Genomic DNA, 23,786 nt, shown 5'->3' with positions numbered 1-23,786 from the left:
CACTGAAATTAAATAATACACTTCTAAATAATACATCAGTTGAACTGAAAGAAAATGAAAATATCAAAATTTGTGGGATACAGCTAAAGCAGTACCGAGAGGACAATTTAAAATCCTAAGTAGTTAAATTAGAAAAGGGGAATGGTCTCAATCTAAGCTCCCATCTTCAGAAGCTAGAACATACACCCAAAGCAACACCACTGTTGTCACAACATGACTATACAGTATTTCCCCCTTATCCGCAGTTTCACTTTCCATGGTTTCAGTTACCATGGTCTACTGTGGCCAAAAAATATTAAATGGAAAATTCCAAAATAAACAATTCATAAATTTTAAATTGCATGCCATTCTGAGCAGCATGATGAGTCCTGCACCATTCCGCTCTGTCACACCCAGGACATAAATCATCCCTTTGTCCAGTATATCCATACTGCGTAAGCTACTGGCCCATTATCCACTTAGTAGCCACCTTAAATATCAGATCAACCGTCTTGGTATCTCAGTGTTTGTGTTCCAGTAACCTTTATTTTACTTAATAATGGCCCAAAATGCAAGAATAGCAATGCTTACATATTGTTATAATTGTTCTATCTTATTATTAATTATTGCTAATTTCTGACTGTGCTTACTTTATAAATTAAGCTTTATCATAGGTATGTATGTATAGGAAAAAACAGTATATAGAGAGTTTGGTACTATCCCCAGTTTCAAGCATCCACCGGGGGTCTTGGAACATATCTCCCACAGATAATAGGCAACTACTATATACATTTTTCAAAAACTCAAACTATAACATTTTATGTAAATTTAACCCTTCACATTTTTAAAAGTTAAATTCCACTATATGTAAATCACACCTCAATGATCCTATTAAAAATGGGTGTATTCTGTTTATAAATAATATCAATAAAATTGATTTTTCTAAAAGTAATTCCAGGTGAATATTTACACATATCCCATTCGACACTGTACATGACAGAATGCACTGTCCTGGCTATAAGTTCCTATCTCTTCATCACTTTGGTACTATCCCACATCTGCAAATAGTCATGAGATAAGAGAAAATGCCCGATAAAGTAAATACCCTACACCAAGAGTACAAGAACAGAGTTGATAACAACCTACAAGCTGTCTCTTAAGAGCTGTCAATACTCTAGCGGAACAAAGAAACCTTCTATTAAGGCAGAGGACAATCTTGCTTCCTAACATGGAAAAGAGAAAAGTATTTTGTATTCAAGTAACTTCTCTCCTATATCCTATTAGTAGCATATTTTATCCCAAGTAGTTAGAAAACAATTAAGAATTTCTATTCAATAAAATCATAACGAGCCATGAGATGCATACCATCGTGTGGCAGTTATATATTGGCAGTAAAAAACACATTTTGACTGTATCTTAGAAAACCTAGATATTTGTTTCGATAGAAAAATATGTATTAAAATTCACATATTGATAAAAGAGAAAATTACTGTTGTTATGCTATTTTACTTAGAATTTCAAGTAGTTAGTCATGTTTCTACTTGACTGTATCTAATGTAAGTAATCAAGGAGAACATGACAATTTAAACTTACGAATATATAATTTATATTTATAGCTTAAGAATAATAAAACTTTAACTAGATATGAACATGAAATGTAAAAAGTAATTATAAAGGCTTATAGCTGTGTGAATTAATCTGAAGTAAGAAACAGAAAGTATGTCATCAAAGTAACATTTCAAAATCTGTGAAGGTGAAACAAAGACACTTTTACAAGTAAAAACTGCTCATATATATTTGGTTGGGAAGGGAAAACCTCCTTTAGATGTTTTACCTAAAAATGTACAACATACACTGTTCTCTGGTGGTTACAGAAGAAAATAGTAGTTTACTAGCCAAGGAAGAATAACTCTTCTGCATATAAAATGTAACCATATAAAAGTATAGACCCAGAAGACACATATAGGTACCTCTTATTGGGAAGGGCAAATTCCACACTCAAAACTGAATATGGATAGTGGGCATCTACAACAATCCCAAATACATGCTACTTAGATAAGACCCAGACACTATGAAAAGTTGCCAAAATATGTCAGTTAATGCCAAACATGCTTCTAATAAAAGTTTACTATAGTGCAGCTGAAAATAGCTCAAAATTCTTTGGCTTGGACAAATACTGTTAAATTTAGATAATCCAGTGCTACCACACTTAACTGGAATACAACCTCTGCAGTTCTTCAAGTTTGTTATCTCTCCTTCATTTGCCTTTGTCCCTGAGCTCATTCATCACTCACGACATGTCAAATAACACAGCAAATCTTCCTCTGTTTCCTGGAATAGTCTATCTGAAGAGATATTCTACAAGTGCTTTTAGGTAAAAGAATCAAGATATTGCACCCAAACATAAATAAATTCACAAAGCTCAACAGTGAAGATGAAAATAAACTACAAATAACACAGAATTTAAAAAGCTCTTATTAACCAAGAAAAGGAAAAAATATGGATTACATTATTACTAAAAGAACTATGCATTTCATGTAAGATCTATATTTTAACTAAGCCCACATAATTATTTTAGAATATATTACTACATATTAATTTTCTCTAACCAAAAAAACACATAAAATTCTATCGGTAACCCCTTCCTCAGAGTGACCCATTATAAATTAAACTCTACATCTTGACCCTCAAAATTTAAATTGTATTAATAGAAGGAATTGTTTTTAATAATCTCATTATTGCTTCGATTTGTTTTTATTACTGACTCTATGTTTTCCTCGGCATCCTAATATGCTTTACTGAAATAACAATTCAAGTATATTGAGTTACTTCAAGGGTAAAAAACCCTAGGAAAAAAATGATAAAAAGAAACTGACAGGAATATATGTCTATATTTTATATCTTAAAAATACAAATGCAGGAAGAGAAAGAGAACACTAAAAGCATTTCTGATTTCCACCATCCTAAACAACTAAATTACTATTCTTTTCTTTCAGAAGGAGGAACATTTTTCTTCTCAAAAAACAACATGGTTCATGTCTGTGTTAGCGTTATCATGTTTAAAAAAAAATGCAAAGAGATGAGCCATGCATGAAACATGATCTCATTACAGTTATAACGTAAAAGTGAAGGGCAGAAATGGTATATCCAATATTGAGAAGTAAATCATTTTTTTAAGCAAGTCAATTAGAAGGTTAAATAAAACAGATGAAGCTCAAGTCTTCAAATTAAACTTAATCATGAATTTTACTTATAAAACAAACAGATTATAGCCTTTTCCAAGCCTTTTGTTGCTATAATTTACTTTTTTAAACTTAAGATAAATATATTAACAGTAAGGCCAGGCACGGTGGCTCACACCTGTAATTCTAGTGCTTTGGGAGGCCAAGGCGGGAGGATCGCTTGAGGCCAGGAGTTCTAGAGCAGCCTTGGCAACAAAGTGAGACCTCTATCTCTACAAAAAATATTTTAAATTAAATACACACATACAAACACAGACTAAAACTTAATGAATCAATCCTTTGTAATTAACAAATCAGATAGCTACTACTAGCAACCTAACTGGAAAAAAATTAAGGCTATAATTGACAATTCACAAAATATAAAACTATGGAATGTATATAAAGAGAAGCTTATCAAAATGAGGTATTTAATAAAATGTGGCTCTATTTTGGATCCTGTCCAAGGTTATGAATAACAAATGTCCCAGACTATAAAACAAGCTTCTACTAAAACAGAGCTATAGCACAAATGCTAACATATTTCATTTATTTTTAAAATCAGATTACCAAAGTATGTTTTATCAAGTTTTTTGCCATATTTTACTATCAAGAGATAAAATGAAAATATATAATAATAGTTATATACTGCATAACAATGTTTTGGTCAACAATGGATGGCATATACAACTGTGGTCCCATAGGATTATATTATAATATCATATTTTTGTGCCTTTTCTATGTTTACATATATTTAGATACACAAATGCAATTGTATTACAACTGCCTACAGTATTCAGTACACTAGCATGCTGTATAGGTTTGTAACCTAGAAGCAAATACTATATAGCCTAGGTGTGTAGTACGGTATACCATTTAGGTTTGCGTAAGTATGCTTTACGATGTTCGTACAATGACAAAATTGCCTAAAAAGACATTTCTAAGAACATATCCCCATTGATAAGCGACACGTGACTGCAAATATGTTCTGAGACAAAAGTACTACCTACATTATTTAAAAATTTAACTAAGAATTTTTCTAAAAGGATATAAAAGAAATTATAAATATTAATGGTGGTTATCTTGAGGCAAGAAAGGGAGTAGGCGTTTACATTCTATCAGTTGGGGTTATCTGACTTTGCTTACCATCTACATTCTCCATTTTTCTTTTCTATCACTACAGTTATGCAGAGGTCATCAATGTTTTCTTCTATTATATGTTAAAAATATCATTTAAAAAATGCCTAAAGAGTCAAAAATGGAAAATCTTCTCAGGGTGAAATTGTTGAGTGAAGTTTAGAGAGCTCCCTATATATGTTTAGGACATAAAAAACAGGAGCAAGTTGATTTCTGACACTAATTTTTTTTTTAATCCCTACAGTCTAGTTCATCATCTAGCCCATAACATACAATTGGCAAAAAGACGATGAGTAGCTAGAATCCCCTAGGTATGTTTCCCAGCCTTCAAAAAAAAATCCAAAAATATTTCCAACAGCACAGACGGGTATTGTAATTAGCATACCGTAATAGTAATTATGGCAGTGGTTCCTTTCCCAGTTTAGTCTGTATCATGATAAATTGGGTCTTATTATTCTGTACCCCTTGATACTCACTCAGCACAACACCTGACAATGTTTGTTAAATACCAACTGACTTGAAAATTTGGAGATTTCTACAGAAGGTTACCCTCCCTCAAATTATCAGTACTTAAAATCCCTATTACCATTTTCACAGCAATGACACAAGTAATAGCAGAAAATATCTGTACTTTAAAAATCATAGTTCAAAGATCAATATACAAACTTAGCTTTCAATAAAAATCAGGCTTTCAGGCCCTGGAGGTCTAGCCTCACTTTTGTCAGATCCAGGGAAACCAACTAATCTGCAGGTGAACTACAATCATGCCACTGCATGTAGTCAGGGCAACAGCAGCTGTCTGATTCGTTAATTACAAAGGATTGATTCATTAAATTTTAGTCTGTGTGTGTGTGTGTGTGTGTGTGTGTGTGTGTGTGTGTGTGTATTTAATTTAAAATATTTTTTGTAGAGACAGAGGTCTCACTTTGTTGCCAAGGCTGCTCTAGAACTCCTGGCCTCAAGCGATCCTCCCGCCTTGGCCTCCCAAAGCACTAGGATTATAGGTGTGAGCCACCATGCCTGGCCTTACTGTTAATATATTTATCTCAAGTTTAAAAAAGTAAATTATAGGGCTGGGCGCGGCGGCTCACGCCTGTAATCCTAGCACTCTGGGATGCCGAGGCGGGTGGATCATTTGAGCTCAGGAGTTCGAGACCAGCCTGAGCAAGAGCAAGACCCAGTCTCTACCAAAAATAGAAAGAAATTAATTGGATAACTAAAAATATATAGAAAAAATTAGCCGGGCATGGTGGCACATGCCTGTAGTCCCAGCTACTCGGGAGGCTGAGGCAGTAGGATCACTTGAGCCCAGGAGTTTGAGGTTATTGTGAGCTAGGATGATGCCACGGCACTCTAGCCCAGGCAACACAGTGAGACTCTGTCTCAAAAAAAAAAAAAAAAAAAAAAGTAAATTATAGCAACAAAAGGCTTGGAAAAGGCTATAATCTGTTTGTTTTATAAGTAAAATTCATGATTAAGTTTGATTCGAAGACTTGAGCTTCATCTGTTTTACTTAACCTTCTAATTGACTTGCTTAAAGAAAGTGATTTACTTCTCAATATTGGATATACCATTTCTGCTCTTCACTTTTACGTTATGACTGTAATGAGATCATGTAGTCCCAGCTACTCAGGAGGCAGAGGCAGGAGGATTGCTTGAGCCCAGGAATTAGAGCTTGCTGTGAGCTACGATGACACTGCTGCACTCCACCCAGAGAGACAGAACAAGACTCTGTCTCAAAAAAAAAAAGGAAAGGAAGAGAATGGGAAAGGGAAAGATCAGTGTCTATTTATAAAGTTTATGGCAAAGAAAATAAATCCACATTTAAAAACACATAAAGTCCCCCTCCAACTTCTGATTTATCTGACTTTTCTGAGTTATAAGAGATACTCATTACTTAATATAATTAAAAACTGAGGACAAACAAAACAGAGCTCCCTACCTATTTCTGAATAATGAAAGAGTTCCAGAAGAACAAGAAAGTGGAAAAGATTTCAGATAGAAGAAATAAAACACAATGGCAGAGTTGTCAAACTGTTACAGTGGGAATAGATAACAATGGCCAGATCAGGAAAGAGCTTTTAGGTAATGCTGTAAAAGTATGCATTTTAATCTTGAAGGAGAATGAAAAGTTCTCAGCATATGAGTGACAATAAAATTTGCACTTGAGAAAGCCAACTTGGATTGCAGGGTGAAGACTGAGTAGGAAAGCATCACAGCAAAAGATAGAAAAACTAGTTAATATATACACTTCTATAAAAGTTCAGAGAGCTGATGAGTCTGAGAACAAAGATTTATATTTGATAATCTGCAATTTCTCAGTGTATAGGAAATCTGGCAGAAGACTGATAAAGGATGAGCCTCAAATTTCCGTTGTGTATCAAAGTAATAGTGCCACAACAAAGCCTGGGAATGCAAGGGGCTCTAGCGCTGAGGTATCAAGGCCAAAGATAATGAATTTAATGTGTGCAGGGTAACACTACAATTACTACACAACAATCTTAACAATGGAACAGCATCATAGTCTATAGATATTAAAGCAAGTGTCTAGAGGCCTGAAGGATCGTTTTTTTTTGTTGTTAAATTTACTGTGTGTTGTTTCCCTTTCTTATTTTGGCTTTGGTTCTGTCAGCTTCCTTTGTATAAAATATGTAGTTTTCTTACTATACGTGTTTATTTTTTTTTTTTTTTTTTTTTTTTGAGACAGAGTCTCACTGTGTTGCCTAGGCTAGAGTGCCGTGGCGTCATCCTAGCTCACAGCAACCTCAAATTCCTGGGCTCAAGCAATCCTACTGCCTCAGCCTCCCGAGTAGCTGGGACTACAGGCATGCGCCACCATGCCCGGCTAATTTTTTCTATATATTTTTAGTTATCCAATTAATTTCTTTCTATTTTTAGTAGAGACGGGGTCTCGCTCTTGCTCAGGCTGGCCTCGAACTCCTGAGCTCAAACAATCCGCCTGCCTTGGCCTCCCAGAGAGCTAGGATTACTATATGTGTTCATTTGACTTTCTTTTTTTTTTTTTTTTATTTCAGCAAATTATGGGTGTACATATTTTTAGGTTACGTGTGTTGTCCTTGGTTCCCCCCCCACCGAAGTCCGTGTTTCAAATATGTCCATCCTTCAGGTAGTGCGCATTGCACTCCTTGTGTATACAAATACCCGGAGGGGACGGGTATTTGTTCATTTGACTTTCAATTCTGAATTTTCTTGTTCTGGTGTTATCTTGCACTCGTTCTAAACTTCCAAATGTTAAATATTTCATTTCCGTATTACTTGTATACCGATAGACAACAAATTCCTTGAAGCCACATAGCATGCTATAGCATTTCCATCACTTAGAATGTGCTGCATAAAATTTCCAAAAATTGTGCAAATCTACATGAGCCCTTTTCTTAATCTGTCTGGTCTCTTGATGTCAACATTCTTCCTCATCTCTAATTAGGATATTTAATAAGGAAAGAGATTCTATCCAGAATTCAGACATTTATAAAAAAATATTTGGGCCTTAAGGTAACTGGAAAATCAGCTCTAAAAGTGAACCTATCTCCCCCCAAAAGAACTTAAGGTTTACAGGTTACTTTAGTATTGATGAATAACTCCTATTTTTCTCTTCCTGATTGCCCTAGAGAGCGAATTCCCATCCTCTCAGTCTCAGACCACTTCTCATTCTCATTTTTGCTTAGATGTTTATTCAACTAATCTTTCCTTAGGTAGGTTTAAAATTTAAGGCAGTAATTGTCAAACCCTGAAGCACCTTCAAGACTTAGGTAAAATGAATGCTCCTCCTGGGTGTCTAGGAAGGCTAACCTTTAAAAAAAAAAAAGCCTCCCTATCTTTGAAATATTGTATCACAAAAATTCATTCAAGGCCAGGTGCAATGGCTCACACCTGTAATCCTAGCACTCTGGGAGGCCAAGGTGGGAGGACTGCTGGAGCTCAGAGGTTCAAGACCAGCCTGAGCAAGAGTAAGACCCCATCTCTACTATAATAAAACAGAAAAGTTAGCCAAGTGTGGTGCCACGTGTTTGTAGTCCCAGCTACTCGGGAGGCTGAGGCAGGAGGATTGCTTGAGACCAGGAGTTTCAGGTTGCAGTGAGCTATGATTATGCCACTGTACTCTATCCAGGATAACAGAGAGAGACTCTGTCTCAAAAAAAAAAAAAAAAAAATTCAAAGCTTACATTTTACTATACATGTCTAAATATTAAAATACTTTAATTTAGTCACCACTTAAATTAACTTTTTGTCAAAAAAGGTTTCCAGAAAATCTTTGCCCCTGACATACCACTAAAAATTGGAGTTTAAATACTCAATGTAAAAGATTATATACCTCATGATATCCTTTACATAAAGTTAATAAAAAATACTTTTGAGGAACACATTTTAAAATGCCACGAAATTATAAAAAGAAAAACAAAGAAACAAATCCCAAATTCAGTCAAAACTGAAGAAATACTAAATTTCATTTAGAGCTTAGTAAAAATAAAGATGTAATTGTTTTCCTATCCAAGTTCAAAGACCCATGAACTCTACCCATGGATGGTAGGTTAAGAATCCATCTTCTAAAGGAAAAGAGAAAATAAGTACTAACACTAAATAGACTTACTATCCTGGATGGAGCTACAGCCCATTCTACTAAGTGAAGTATCACAAGAATGGAAAAACAAGCACCACGTGTACTCACCATCAAATTGGTACTAATTGATCAACACTTACATGCACACATGGTAGTAACATTCTTCGGGTGGCAGGCAGGTGGGAGGGGGGAAGAGGGGATGGGTATATTCATACTTAATGGGTGTGGTGCACACTGTTTGGGGGATGGGCACACTTGTAGCTGTGACTCAGGCAGGGCAAAGGCAATATATGTAACCTAAACATTTGTGCCCTCATAATATTCTGAAATTTAAAAAATGTGCAAAAACCAATAAATATCAGTTAAAAAAAAAACAACAACACTAAATGGACACTGTGTTGCAGCATCCCTGATAATCACTACACATATTTCATGTCATTAAACACTCAGAATACCATTCCACAGATTAGGCAGTTTAGGGAAGTTATTTGAATAAGGTCACATGGTCAAAAATGGATTCAAACTATAGTATGACTCCAAATAAGATTCTGACAAAGCACCTCTAAAAACTTTTCCAGCTTCTAGGTGAGGAATTATTTAGGAACACTCTACTAATTATATTGTAACTCATGAATGTTCTTATTCAACAACTTTTTGTTTCAACAATCAGGTTAAAACTATAATAAAATGCAACACTTCCTGGAGTTCTATATGGAATAATCATTAGGATAATAGTAGCAGCAGCTACCCCAAAGGAAAAGCGTGAACATAGAACGTCCCCAACCCTTGTACAAATCCAAAAGGTAAATTTCTGACTTCATTTTCCAACTATGTCACAGTTGTTTGTATCCTTCTGAGGTGTGTATATGCCTATGTATGTTTTTTCCCCCATTCATAAAACTTTTATTCCACTTACATAAACTCAATACATGTTCTTAACAATTATGGTTGTAGTGTTCATAAAATTTTCCTAAGGCAATAAACAGAGCTAGCCATCATCTCAAGTTATTTCCCTGATAACTATTTTCACATTACATGCACATTAGGCAAGTATTAAAAAAAAAAAATCACAAAAGCAAAAACCCTAAAAAAAGTTAAATACATGGGGTTTTTTATTTGTGTTTTACTGATCTGCTTGATATATCTATACTTGATATTAGGTATCAAGTAATTCATTTGTACTGCATCTTCACTTTTACACTTGTTCTTAGGATGCCTAAAATATTTAAATACAAATAAAAAGAGTGTAGCAAAAAAAAAAAATGAAAGCAAACCATAACTTTACAAATAATGGAATGTGAACCATTTCTGCCTTTATCCAGAGTAAACTGGGTCACAACTTTGACTAAACGAACACTTCTACAGTTGTAGTCAAATGTTAAGCACATTGAGATTGAGTATTCCACAGATATACATGGTTTAACACGTGGTATCCATGAAATATCTGTTTCTGCCACAGCCTTGTAAGTGCTGCAAACCTTAAAGCACCCACAGTAACTATACCTGTGACTAGAACCAATTATCCCTTTTATTCCCCACCAGGACAAACTGATATGTAGGCAGTATTCTGTGCTTAGACATGGAAGCAGTTTTAACACCAGCCCTTGTGAAGCCACAATGCACAAAAAGTACTGTGCCAAACATTTGTAATGTGTATAAAAATTCCGCATTCCCATACTCGCCACCTCAAGATGAAAATAGGCAACTCCCTAAATGTTAACTGGCTCTACTGCCCTAATATTAAACAGAAAAACCACATGGGAAATCATAGAAATTCAAATAGAAGTAACATAAATATGCCATAAATATATTTGTGGGACAGCATGGATGACAAATGATATACTATGTAAATTTCAGAACGAGGCAGACAAAAGTTGGAAGGCCAGCTTGTTAAGTAAACTTGTAAACATATTAGATAAAACTAGGGAATATTTTCTTTTATATATTTTAAACTATAGCAGTTTCTAGTTTATCCAACTAAGTATCACTAATTCTATTTTCTTAGAACAAAAAGTTCTTAGAACGATGACCTATATCCCGTAAACTTCATTTTCAAATGAATGTGTAACCGGCAGACAAAATTAATGCAGACTTTCTAAAAATAGTAAGTCTTCAATAATTCTTCTATTTCCATCTTTAAAATTTCTTAGTTAATATATGCTACTCTATGAAAGGTATATCCAAATTATGATTTTTCCCCACAATAGGCCAATATATCAGAAATTATAACTAAATAGATCTGGAATGGAAGCCTCAGTCTGTCCTTTAGCAGCTGTGTTCTTTGACAAATAACTGTAAACCTCTTTAGATTTCTAGGTTTCATATTGTTAGTCATCACTGGCAACTGATAATCGTAAGAGATTCTCATTATGTAAGGATTGGAAGAAAAATGGTTGTAGAGCACTGAGCAAAGTATAAAACATTATTCATGCAATTTCCTTAATTTTGGGTTTACTTTTAAGTTATAAATTTTCCCTCAGCAATGTTCACAGAGGGTCTTTGCTGAAATACTGTTTTTCAGTTAGTTTTAGCTGATTCTTTTAATAACGAAAGATTTGCTTGAGAGGATTTTATCTTTCTTTGGAAGGAGCCACGATCATCTCCATTTAAGGACACATAAGCAGCTGCTGCTACACATTTTAGTTACCCATAAGAAAGTGAAATGGGCCTAGTTCAGTCTTATATAAGCATTTAAAAAACTAAAACTTACAAATAGCTCCTCCAAAATTAAATATTTAAGAATTAAAATTTGCAACTGTGACAATTTAAGTAAATTTAATATATAAAACAACAAATTAGAAAAATAGAAAACAGGAGAATGATGCCTGGCTTTTCGAAATGATTCTTTTTCTAGTTCTACTATAAGACAAATTGGTCTAAGAAGTTCAAAATATCATCCCACTTACTTAAATATCATTTATATAGTAATTTTCAGGGAAGCATCTGCTGGATTAAATGAAGTACATCCCTTTAGGAACACCATACAATTTAAATTTCAACACATGCTAACCTATGTCAATAAAGCCTCATTAACTAAGATACAACTGATTAGTAATCTACAATTATTTCTTTTTGCTAGAAAGTTGTCCTTGATACTATGTCAGCTTATTAAATAATTAGTAAGATTTCGTGATAACTTAATGCAGCTGTTAAACCTTAAATACTTCAATTTATATATTGCTATTTTTCTTGCAGTGATATATATCAGTTTAAATATGGGAATTACAATTCACAAATATATTGTTAAACTGATAATTGAAGAAAACATAAATGAATTAAATACATTTATTAGTTCTTACTTTAGAAGATAAAGCTGATTTTTTAAAACCAAATGCAGTTATTAGCCTGGTTTTCTCATACACACTCCTTCCCTCATACACACATAGATATGAGAAATGAGAACAAAATAAGAAGGGAAAACGTATAAAATTTGATTCTGTGAAAATGTTTAATTATTGTCTTGCTAGAAACCAACATGAAGAAGCTGCAGTATTAAAGTAACAGCAGCACCATTCAATGACAGTTGTTTCACTTACACCAGTATTATTATTCTCATTCTATTAAAATTTCTATTATAATTATTTTAGCTCTTCATCATCATAATATACAATTATCTTTAAGCCTGAAGATGCGTGAATCTTTAACGAGAGCTTTCTACCGCTCCATATTTACTTTTTTCATTTATCTGCCACATACTTTTTAAAATTAAAAACAAAAAATGAAGCACAAAGTGTTAATGACCTTTCCATACCAAAAGTAAGATAAATGAAGTTCTAAAGTTTGGTTGTGATAAGACTAAGACTATGACTAACCAATCATAACATCTGAATTCCTGTGTGACATCATAGGACCTCCCTAGAACACTTTTTCTCCTCCATCTACTGCAACTGTTCCCATAAACCTGGTAACAAGAGTCAGAAAACTTCCCAGCTAAACGCCCATAGACTTCATACAACACGATACTCTATATTGTGATGATCACAGAAGCTAAGGTAAGAAATAGATTTCTCTGATTTTGGTAATTCTTACTTTCTATCATTCAAATTTATGAAACTTTTAAAAGAGTTAATTATACTTTGTAAATTTCAGTTCAAAGTTAGACAGTAAAATGTTTAATATGACAAAATGCTTAATTTTTACATAAATGCTTATCTGTTTAATGACTGTAAGAATGAGACTTAACATTGAAATGAAAAGGGTCATATTCATCTTTAATCCTGGTTATTGGTTTGTCATTTTAATTTAACTTTCACTTTTATTTTGCTTTTCAAATGTGAATTTCTGCCAATTAAAAAAATCTTTCAATTATGTTGCCATATTTGGTGGTAGTGGTGGTTTAATTTCTCCATGTAAAAACAAAGACAATTTTGTTATTTATTACTCTGCTAAGAAAGAGTGCAGGAGTGGACTGTATATTTACATATGGAATAACATGAATAGTTGAGTGACTACATCATGTACATTATCAGCATACCTATTCCAACATTATCACTATGATGATTCCTTACAGTGAATATTAATAAAATGGAATTTAAGAATATATAATACAAGCTACTTTTTAAATGCTCTTGAGGATTTTTCCTGTTTATAAAATCCAATCAACTTTTAACAAACACTTCTAAAAATTCTATGCTTTTAATAAATTTAGTTGCTTATATTAAATTGAATGCTACAACATAAAGTTTGGAAATTTTAAAACACTTGTCATAAATACATATAAAAGTTTAATGTTACAGAATAATAATTTGACACTTAAAAAAAGACATACTTTGGCACATGAACATTTCTAAATATCTCTTTTGAGCAAATTTAATAAAATGAATGTTTATTCTGCCTATTAAGGAATATACCTTTGGAAAGTTACTATCCTCTGGTGTACTCAGTTTCTTCTCCTGAATTTAGAATGAAAAAAAAAAAAAAAAAAAAAAAAAAGGAAAAAAAAAAAATGCCCAGGGATGGAGACTGGCAATAAATTTTATGACTTCTTATGTGAATTCTACTATATTCTTTATATTACAATCCTCAATTTAATAAATGAAATGTTTCTTCATTCTTAAATCTCTGTCAAGGCATAAAGAAAATTACATAGACTTTATTTCCTTATTTTAATTTTTGTATTTTATATGTATGCTAAAATAAAATTTACCTCTAAAATTCTCAATTGCTATGACAGATGTTAACTCTACTGCTCACCATAAATAATAACTTTGTAATTCCATAAGCGGCTTTCCTTTAGACATATGAAAACATTTCTAATTTTTATCTACCACTGAAGCACTGTAACTGCCTCTAAACATCTTTATACTCATAAAATATTTTTCCTTTTGATATTATATAAGTCATTCAGCACAGATGTTTTATATGCATATTTGTGCATTTTTATTGAAATATCTATCCAATTACATTCTCACGCTTCAAATAGAGTGTTCATGAGTTGTTTCTCTGTACCAGAATCTCACCACATCACTTACTGCTCCAAAAAGTATACAACTTCTAAAAAGAGAAGAAATTCTGCTATTAAAGTTATCCTTAGCTAACTAGTATGTCCAGATTAATAGAAATTACACAGCTACAGTGACTGTTGTTCAAATTTCAAAAAAATGCCATAGTGCCAGATGTTATGTCCCAACTAGTTCATCTCTCCCTTAAAGTGACATTTAAATATTGTCTTTCTTTATAAAGACACAGTTTAAAACTAAGTGTTCAAAAAAGTGTTACATGAAGTCAAATGGAAGAAATGTGAAAGATGTTTAAATCATGAAACATTAGGTTTTAAAAACATATGAAAGAGTACTTGCTTTACTAAGAAATCACATCACTGTCATTTCCTAAAACTCAAACATCAGAACTATTTTAATAGTACTTTAGTAGACATAAGGAAAATAATTGCATCTGGGCTATATATTAATACATATTGTTTCTTAATCTCACTCATTAAGTAAAGACAGAATTTTGCATAAATAAAATAATTCAAGAATAAAATTTTAATGTATTTAAAATATATTATGTAATGTATGAATTATGTAACATATTAAAATTTTTATTGAAAAATTATAAATTACCTCTCTAAATTAGAGAGTATATTTATTTCCAATCCTAGAAATAAGGAGGGTAAATTAAAACTCCATTCTTTATTCTTGAAGAACAATTTTCTAAATGTACTGTATACACAAATATTTCATTTCATCCCCTTAATTCCCTATATGTTTGATACTGCATCTCAATTTCACAATTTGGGAAACAGATAGAAAAAGGTCAAATGCTGCCCAAGGTCACAGAGCTAGAAAATAGGGAAACCTTGGCAAGAGACTAGGTTTTATGGCTCTAAACCACATGGACATCCTATATACTGATCAACATGGCTTAAAAATAAATCAGGACATTGGAAAACCAAAATAAATTAAAAATCCTCATATACTGTAAATGGCGCTCCACAAGGCAAATTTAGAGACTACAAACTTCTATTTTAATTTAAAACCATGCCATTTCATGTGAAGTTAATTGAGACATCAAGCATTATATCCTTAATAGCCTAAGTGATATTCTAATCACTTTCAATACCAAGAAGATAAGTTACAGATGTCCTTATTAAGCAATACATTCTGAAAGGCAAAACTCAAAGTAATCATACAGACTTTAAAAAACAATAACATACCACAATCAATAAAACTGAAGTTTCCTTTTATTTGTTTCATTGTTAAAATACTCATGCCTCACTCCATTTAGCCTTGACACCCAAAATCTAGGTTAATATCTCCTCAAAACTTTTCACAAAAAACCCACTGTGGTATTTTATTCCAGTTCCACATATTAAATCCTAAGAATTCCTTCATTTCATTTCTCTCTTCCTTGTCCTACCCTTTAAATATCCAATCCCATTTGTTTTGAGGTACTTGAATAGAGGAATCTTGCTTTATTATTCATCCTATGAAAATCACTAACTTTCATCTAAACTGTGAATTAACACAGTGCTGATCATACTGGCAAAGGAATAAACCTGACGGTTGGGAATCAAGAAAATAATCCTTCTAAATTACAGTGACATAAATCAGATAAGATGTAGTCTCTTTGTACATTTCCAGAAACCATGTATGAATGTTCTTACCCTACCTAATTTTGAAGCATGTTTTAGCAAATGAACACATAAAAATGACGTCTGGATATATAGCAACACTTCAGTATATTCACAGCCAACTGAGGACCTCTAGTGGTTTTGGAAAGGTACTCCATCTTTAGGGCTTTCAAACAAACAATGAACAATTCACTCACATCAATGGGGGTATATTTATTAAGAGCACATATTTTTCCTTAAGAGTTTACCAACACTCCCTTCCTACATCCTCTTCCAACTAAAAAAAAAGGTAATCTGAAGTTCCAACTCCTATAGGGTTAAAAAGAGTATTTTCATTGCAAATAAATTTTAAAGCATTGTTTCAACATTTAAAATACCAAACAGTAATGAAAACAAACCTACAGACAAAATAGCAACAGCAACGTGCCAAATTCAGAGAGAAAATCTCTCTATGCTGCTGTTTAATGAATTCTCCTCAAGGCAAAGCCTTAAAGTGAGGGAAATGTTTCATTATAGGGTCAATTTAGGAGTGAGAATACATTGATTTTTATGTGTATACAATTCTTTCCATAACCAGGAAGACTCAACTTGAAGATTCTTTCAAACAGCCAGTCTGAACCAACAAAGCTCTGGAATGTTGCTGCCACAAAGCAACTTCAAACAGAACTTCCAAGTTTAGGATTAGGCAATCTCAAAAGGAAATGATTCTACCAGAGTGAATTTTTGTAAGCCAACGGATTGATCATAAATCTAATGATGAACTGTCGTAATTTATAACAAGACAAAAAAAGATGCATACATAACCACTTCTGGCTTATATGTGGTAATGACAGCAAGTATTAGGAAAAAAAAAATAAAACATCAAGCAACCCTAATACAGACAAGTCCTGTTTATTCATACTCAATTTACAGAGAATTCTAATCTTCTGAACCAATTAAACGGAAAAATATTTCTAAAATATGTCAGGCTGTAGTCTTCAATGTTTATTACTTGAATTTACTAGCAAAATATTCCCATGTTCACTGAAAGAACACATTTTGTAGACAAAAATAGAAGGAAGCAAAATTCTATATTCCACAATTATAAATAAAGAATCTCAGGTATTAATTATTTCAGCAGAAGGAATAGGCTCCCCCAAAATTAAAGTCTGACAAGTTTTTCAAGGCATATTCAATTATAGGTGGGGATTCGTGCTCAACATATACAACATCATTAAAGTATCAATTGTCTAGCAAGTCATAAAGCAGGCCATCAAAAGTTCTCAAGTCTATTACGGTTCCTTTCAAACAACAAAGCATCTGATATTAGGTTGCTAAAATAGGATGCACTGCAGACAAAGTAAGGATTCCTAAAGGAGTTGACGTATAGTACCTTCCACCCAACATGTTGCCTAACCTAGTACATGTTTTTGAGTTGCCTATGGTTTTTCTCTTTCCTTCTTCCACTTAAAAAAACAAAAATACTATCTTGAATTTGATTTTTTTTTTTAATTTCCAGTGTTACCTTCTTTGAGGAAAAGAGGACAACCAAAAGCTTTATAAATTCCAAAAAGAATAGTAAAGAGTTCTTTACTCTTTATTCTTCTCATCCCTCTAAAAAATAGAGTAATCATGGATTCCACAGACATACAAGATACTTTGTGAGTACTTTTATGCCTCTTACCTGCAACTCAAGAGACAGGGATCTGGCATTTCCACAATCAAACTCCTATCAAGCAACTTTCATATTTTCAATATTTTGATTCTAGGGCCTGGATGATGATTTAACTTTTAAATTCATCGTAAATGTATAATCCCCGTGTGCCAAAACAACCAATTTACACATACCATCATCCTTTTAATAAGGGGCGGGGAGTTAACTTCAGTCTCCATGGCTGTTTAGGCCAGATGCAAGTTCAGAGCATGCCAACAAAATGTGTTTCTGATTGGACTAAAATAATGCTCTAGTCTGGGCACGGTGCCTCACACCTGTAATCCTAGCACTTTGGGAGGTCAAGGTGGGAGGATCACTTGAGGCTAGGAGTACTGAGGCCAGCCTGAGTAACACAGCGAGACCCTGTCTCTACAAAAAATAGAAAAAGTAGCTGGGCTTGGTGGTGCATACCTGTAGTCCCAGCTACTGGGAACGCTGAGGCAGGAGGATCGCTTGAGCTCTGGAGTTTGAGGTTGCAGTGACCTATGATGACACCACTGCAATCTACCCCAAGCAAGAGAGCAAGACCCCATCCCACCCTCAAAAAAAAAGAATGGTCTAAAAAGATCAGATAACATGAAAATAAAATTAAACTATTTTTCTGTGCTCCCCACCAAATTTACTCTATTAAACAGCTTAGCAATAAGAAATTTATAAAAAGAAAAAAAGACTGCAGGACTTCTAAATTCATAGGGTGATTGTCAGTGGAGACAGAGAAAAGAATGATAAACACCTGACAACCATGCCATAAATTATAAAGTAGTAAAGGTCGGTCATAGACAACTCCAAAAATAGGATTGTGCTATTCTCACACAAAGCTTTTCAATTCTCAACATATGAAGGAAGCTCCATATTCTATGGATGAAATCTGGCTTAATTATTATGATAGAGAGTTTGGAAGTTCAGCAGAATTATGACTCAACACATTTCAGATTATACCACTGTAAAATAAATTGAGCCCAATAAATTAAATACCACTAACATTTCAGCATGTAAAGCAGATTTGTTTTCTGTTTTAGCCTAAGACTAAAAAGTAACTACAAATCACTTTAGGATTATGACATATTTTTAAGTTTGATGAGAAACAGGACACTATGTTTGGTCATCTCCTTTATACTCTATTTAAAATAGTTTCCAAGAACAAACTCTCTTTTTTCAATAACAGCTGTTGCAGTTTTATAAGATCACCTTTAAAGTACATTAATTATACTTTCAACAGTAGAGAGCTCATCTCTTTTGGGCATGCCTCTTGGTTATTTCACAAACACCAAATACCCATTTGTACAAAGCTTAGTTCAGATTAATGTTGCATTTATCAGGAGACCATGAATTTAGGCAAATCCTCTAAGCCTCATTTTCCTCATCTGTGATAGGAAGAGACTTGAGGAGAATATTAGAGTTTATGTGTTCAACATCAAACTCTGTTATTCTAACCAGTTAACTTGTTAATCACAGTACTATCTTTGATCATCAACAATTTTCTAAAATTTTTACTCATAAAATTCCCTTATTCAACTTTGTTGATTTATTCAAATGGTACCAATTATGCCCTAAGTACTAGGATTCAAAATAAACACGTTTCTTTACTCATACTAGAAGTCTCACTGGGGACACAGACACGTAAATTGAAATTATAACACCATCTGATAGATATCCTGATATAAGTAGCACTAAAGCCCTACTGAAAACCAGCAGAGGTGATAACCAGTTCTGTCTAAATGACTACTGAAAGGTTTTATTAGAAGTGATATTTAAACTGGGCCCTAAGGATCAACTGAAATTTGTTTGGCAGAGAATCAAAAGGTGGAGGCGGGTGGAGGGGGGCATTCCAGGCAGAGACAGAACAACATGTGCAAAGGACAAAATCATAAAAGGGAATGGAGTATTTATGGAAAGGTGACATGTTTCATGTCACTGAAGTACCATTCATCAGTGTCAGGGTAGAGGATGAGTCCTATATATGCTTCATGATAAACTCCTGGCCAGCTCCTTCCTTTTCCATGTTTTATCTCAACATAATGTTTAAAATTCAGACCTTTTAAGGCCATTTAAGCCCTGAAACCCCTACAAAAATGTAAGTTCAAATAGAAATTACCAATGTTAATGCTTATTCCTTTCTTAACTGTTACTCATATTAATACAAAGCAACTAGGCAAATCCATAAAGGAATAAAGAAAATCTTCCCATAATTTCCCAGTAGTATAAACTGACTAGATCTATAAGCAAATATAAGCAAAAGCAACTTAAATGATGCATCTTCTTAAAGAACAAGAGAAAAATCTGTTATTTCTATAATATTTTATATGAAGAATTCAAATAAAAGTAATTAAATTAAATATATACCAGCCAGTCACAGTGGCTCATGCCTGTAATCCCAGTACTTTGCGAGGTGGAGGGAGAGGCAGGAGAGGGTCAGTTGAGCCCAGGAGTTTGAGGTTACAGTAAGCTATGATCATGCTACTGCACTCCAGCCTGGGCAACAGGGTGAGACCCTGTCTCTTAAAATAATCAATAAGCAAACAAACACATACACATATCAAGTTTAAGTTGCCATTTTCTAAGTAAGGAACATTATAGATAAATTTAATAACAACCTTTAGCCACCTGTTTGGACAATAAATAATATACACTAGAGAAATACAAGTTGCTACCAATTCTTTAAGAAAATGAGGTTTGATGTAAGTTGGCTGTTTGGAACTCCTTGCTGCAGGCCAATATTATGAAAGAAGACAGAGTCCCAAGTCAAACGAAAGCCCAATCTATCATACAATTCAAAATATAAGAGAGCTAAGTTGAACTACTGAAACCTACAGAATCTAAACACCATTTACCATATGGTTTCTTTGTAAAGTAAACATCAAGCTCTAACTGGTCATGCCTGACACATACCTTCCCCTTTCACATTTTTTCAGTACTCTCCTCTACTCTTTTCTTCACTTGTCTCTCTCAAGAAAGGGCTGACAGGTTGAGATGGACTTTTAAGGGATGTATAAAGACTAGGTAGAAAATGAAATTTGGCAGCTGGGGTAAGGTAGCAATATTTTGATTAATAATAATATATCAACAAATGATAATTTGTTGTCATTATCTTTGGGCAGTTAAATTATGAGGTTTTTACTCTATTTTTAATTTTTCTTATTTCAAAGTTCATACAGAAGAAGTGTTCTGATTTAAAATAGATATCCCCCAGTGTTAATAGCCATTATCTCTGGACAGTCAATAAATATATGGTTAATTTTTGATCTATATCTCATTTGTCTATAATATTTGTTATGTTTTTATTTTGTTTTGTTTATTAGTTATCAAAGCTTAGGCTCCACAGGCAGCAATAGCTTGGGCGAGCTCTGAAAGAAGGCAAGAGGGAAACCACTGCTCTCAAGTGCAGGTCATCTGTGAATAGGAACTGCCTGCAATAAACAGTGAAATAAGATAACAATTACTATGCCTTCCAAGCTTGAAGTTTTCAACACTTAGTATCAAAGCTTGTTAAATGTTATTTAAAATAATATTCTACAAAGCTATAAAATCATAATAAGGAATGACAAAAAATTTGAATTTATATTTCAGGTAAAACACTTTTCATTTAACTATTTTATTTTGGACCAAAATTAAGATCCAGGAAATAATCTGTTATATGCATTTCTTTTATGAGATTGGCTCTGGAGCTATTAATACACTAAGTGTTCACACCAATTATGTCTAGAGAGGAAAAGACTTAACGAAACTGTATGTAAGAACTCTGCCCAAAACAAGGCGCACCCTAAACCAAATATAGCAGGTCTCAAATATCATCTTTCCTTCAACGTCGTTTCACTATAACAGTGTGACTGTCCGTGTGGAGTCTGCACGTTCTCCCTACCTCTGTATGAGTTTTCTCTGGGTACTCCAATTTCCTCCCCCATCACAAAGATGTGCATGTTAGGTGAACTGGTGTGTTTAAAGTATCCCTGTGTGAGTGAGTGTGGGTGTGTGTGAGTGTGCCCTGAGATAGGATGGCAGCCTGTCCAAGGCTGGTTCCTGACTGGCACCCTGAGCTGCCAGGAAAGGCTCCAGCCATCTGCGACCCTGAGCCAGAATAAGTGGGTTGGGAAATGAACAAATGAATAAAAATTATTGTCAAATAAAAATTTGTGAAGTCTATGGTAATCACACAAATGCACAACAATAAATGAGGCAGCATGAAAGCCCTCAGTGAGCCAGCCATTTCTGTTGTTTTTGATCTGCATGGAGGCACTCCTGACAATTTTCACTTTGCAAACATTTATTCCTTGAATTAACCGACCACCACAACTGCCGTCACTCACTGATTCACCAAAAACTGGGTAAATATCTTGTTTTTATTAATCTTTCTTAAACACATATATATAGCTCCCATTTATTTCAATGTTTAATATTAGAAGCATGTAGCCAGGTGCAGTGTCTCATGCTTGCAATCCTAGCACTTTAGGGGGCTAAGGTGGGAGGATTGCTTGAGGCCAGGAGTTTGAAATCAGCCCAGGCAACAAGCGAGACCCTGTCTCTACAAAAATTTTTTTAAATTAGCCAGGCATGGTGGTGCTCACCTGTACTCCTATCTAGTAGGGAAGCTGAGGCAAGAGAACTGCCTGAGCCCAAGAGTTTGCGGTTGCAGTGAGCTATGACTGTGCTACTCTACTCCAGACTGGGCAGCAGTGCAAGATCCTATCTCAAAAAGACGAAAAAAAAAAAATCTATCTCTGTGTGTGTGTGTGTGTGTGTGTGTGTGTGTGTGTGTGTGTGTGTGTGAGAGAGAGAGAGAGAGAGAGAGAAGCATCCTGGATCTTTATTTGGAATTTTGGTGATGTTTTTGTGACCAAATATATGCCATAGGGACTTAATTCTCATTTACATCAACTAGCTTAAGGTAAAACTGGTTTACTTATACGTGGTTTTACTTAAAGTCACAATTTCCAAGAACCTATCAATGACATTAAATGAGGACTTACTATAATGCTTCTAGTCATTTTGGGAGAAGATGACAAAGACTGAAGTTACAACATCCCAAACACAAGACAAATGAGACTGTCAGGGTATGCCCCACAAAAAAGGACAGAGAAAGAGATACACATAGAAACACATACACACATGCAAACACACACATACACACACACAGACTATAGAGACATTTGATGTTCTGAATACAATAGTGCTGAGGAAGATGAATTCACGCAAAATTTCTCTGAATACCTGTTCAGAGAATAGGATACACCTAGGATTCTAATCCATTTACTATTTTTACATTCCAGGCCACCTAAAAGAAGACAATTATCTCACGTTTGGCTGCCAGCTTTTTATCTCTCTCTTGACCATTTAAAACTTCAGACTTCCTGCCTCCCTGGTGTCATGGAGAAAGTCCAATACCTCACTCGCTCTGCTATAAGAAGAGCCTCAAATATTGAAATGCCTCAACAAGCACGTCAGAATTTCCAGAACCTATTTATCAATTTCTGTCTCATTTTAATATGCCTCTTGCTGATCTGCATCATCGTGATGCTCCTCTGAAGTTCTGCTGCAACCTCCAGATCTGCAATTTACCACATCAGCTTAAAGTCTGTCATCCCATGAAGAGGGGGAAACCATACTGTATAACAGGACACTTCCAAAGTAGAAGAATCTTTGTGAAAAGGTCAAGATTAAGAGTAAAACAAATTGTTAGCAAATGTATTCATCTGCTGGATCTTGTAAACATGAAAAGGGCTTTATTTTCAAAAATTAGTAACTTTAAAATGACTACAAGTGTGTAAAATGTAACTGTTGATTTATTTCCTCAACATGACTTATAAATTTCTATCCCAAATCTTTTCTAAAGATGAAACAGGAGTTTAGTTTTAAAACTGCACTGGTAACAAGTTCACTTCATATCTAAAGCATTAGCTTCACTCTTTGAGGAAAATATAATTTATGTTGTAAAAGCTTCTTTGAAACTTGGTATTTTTCAAGTCTTCAACAAGTATCAAAATAATAATTCAAATGAAGTGTCACTATTCGAAATAGCACACTGACTCCTCACGTGTTATCTTTAGTATTATTATTATACAAAACCCTTTGTAGTAACTCTTTATCAGAACCTACATTCTAAAATAGAAATTG

The 23,786-nt window shown here is 33.9% G+C and overlaps 2 protein-coding genes across 2 annotated transcripts in view; one reads left to right on the top strand and one right to left on the bottom strand.

Annotated features, from left to right (window-relative positions):
• Positions 1 to 23,786, bottom strand: part of CEP85L (centrosomal protein 85kDa-like) — a 143,929-nt gene that overhangs the window by 82,461 nt on the left and 37,682 nt on the right. The gene's annotated exons all lie outside the window — the stretch shown is intronic.
• Positions 12,842 to 23,282, top strand: PLN (phospholamban). The gene is made up of 2 exons (XM_012650548.1): positions 12,842 to 12,905; positions 22,943 to 23,282. Exon 2 carries the CDS (start codon positions 23,040 to 23,042, stop codon positions 23,196 to 23,198), a length of 159 nt encoding a protein of 52 aa, XP_012506002.1. The 5' UTR covers positions 12,842 to 12,905; positions 22,943 to 23,039; the 3' UTR covers positions 23,199 to 23,282.

Source organism: Propithecus coquereli, unplaced genomic scaffold (genome assembly GCF_000956105.1).
Source record: "Propithecus coquereli isolate 6110/MARCELLA unplaced genomic scaffold, Pcoq_1.0 Scaffold331, whole genome shotgun sequence".
NCBI classification, from domain to species: domain Eukaryota; kingdom Metazoa; phylum Chordata; class Mammalia; order Primates; family Indriidae; genus Propithecus; species Propithecus coquereli.
This window is presented reverse-complemented; position numbering and strand designations above follow the sequence as displayed.

Bases quoted from the DNA above. Each gene is read 5' to 3' on its own strand.
- PLN (XM_012650548.1), top strand. From the start codon at position 23,040: ATGGAGAAAGTCCAATACCTCACTCGCTCTGCTATAAGAAGAGCCTCA.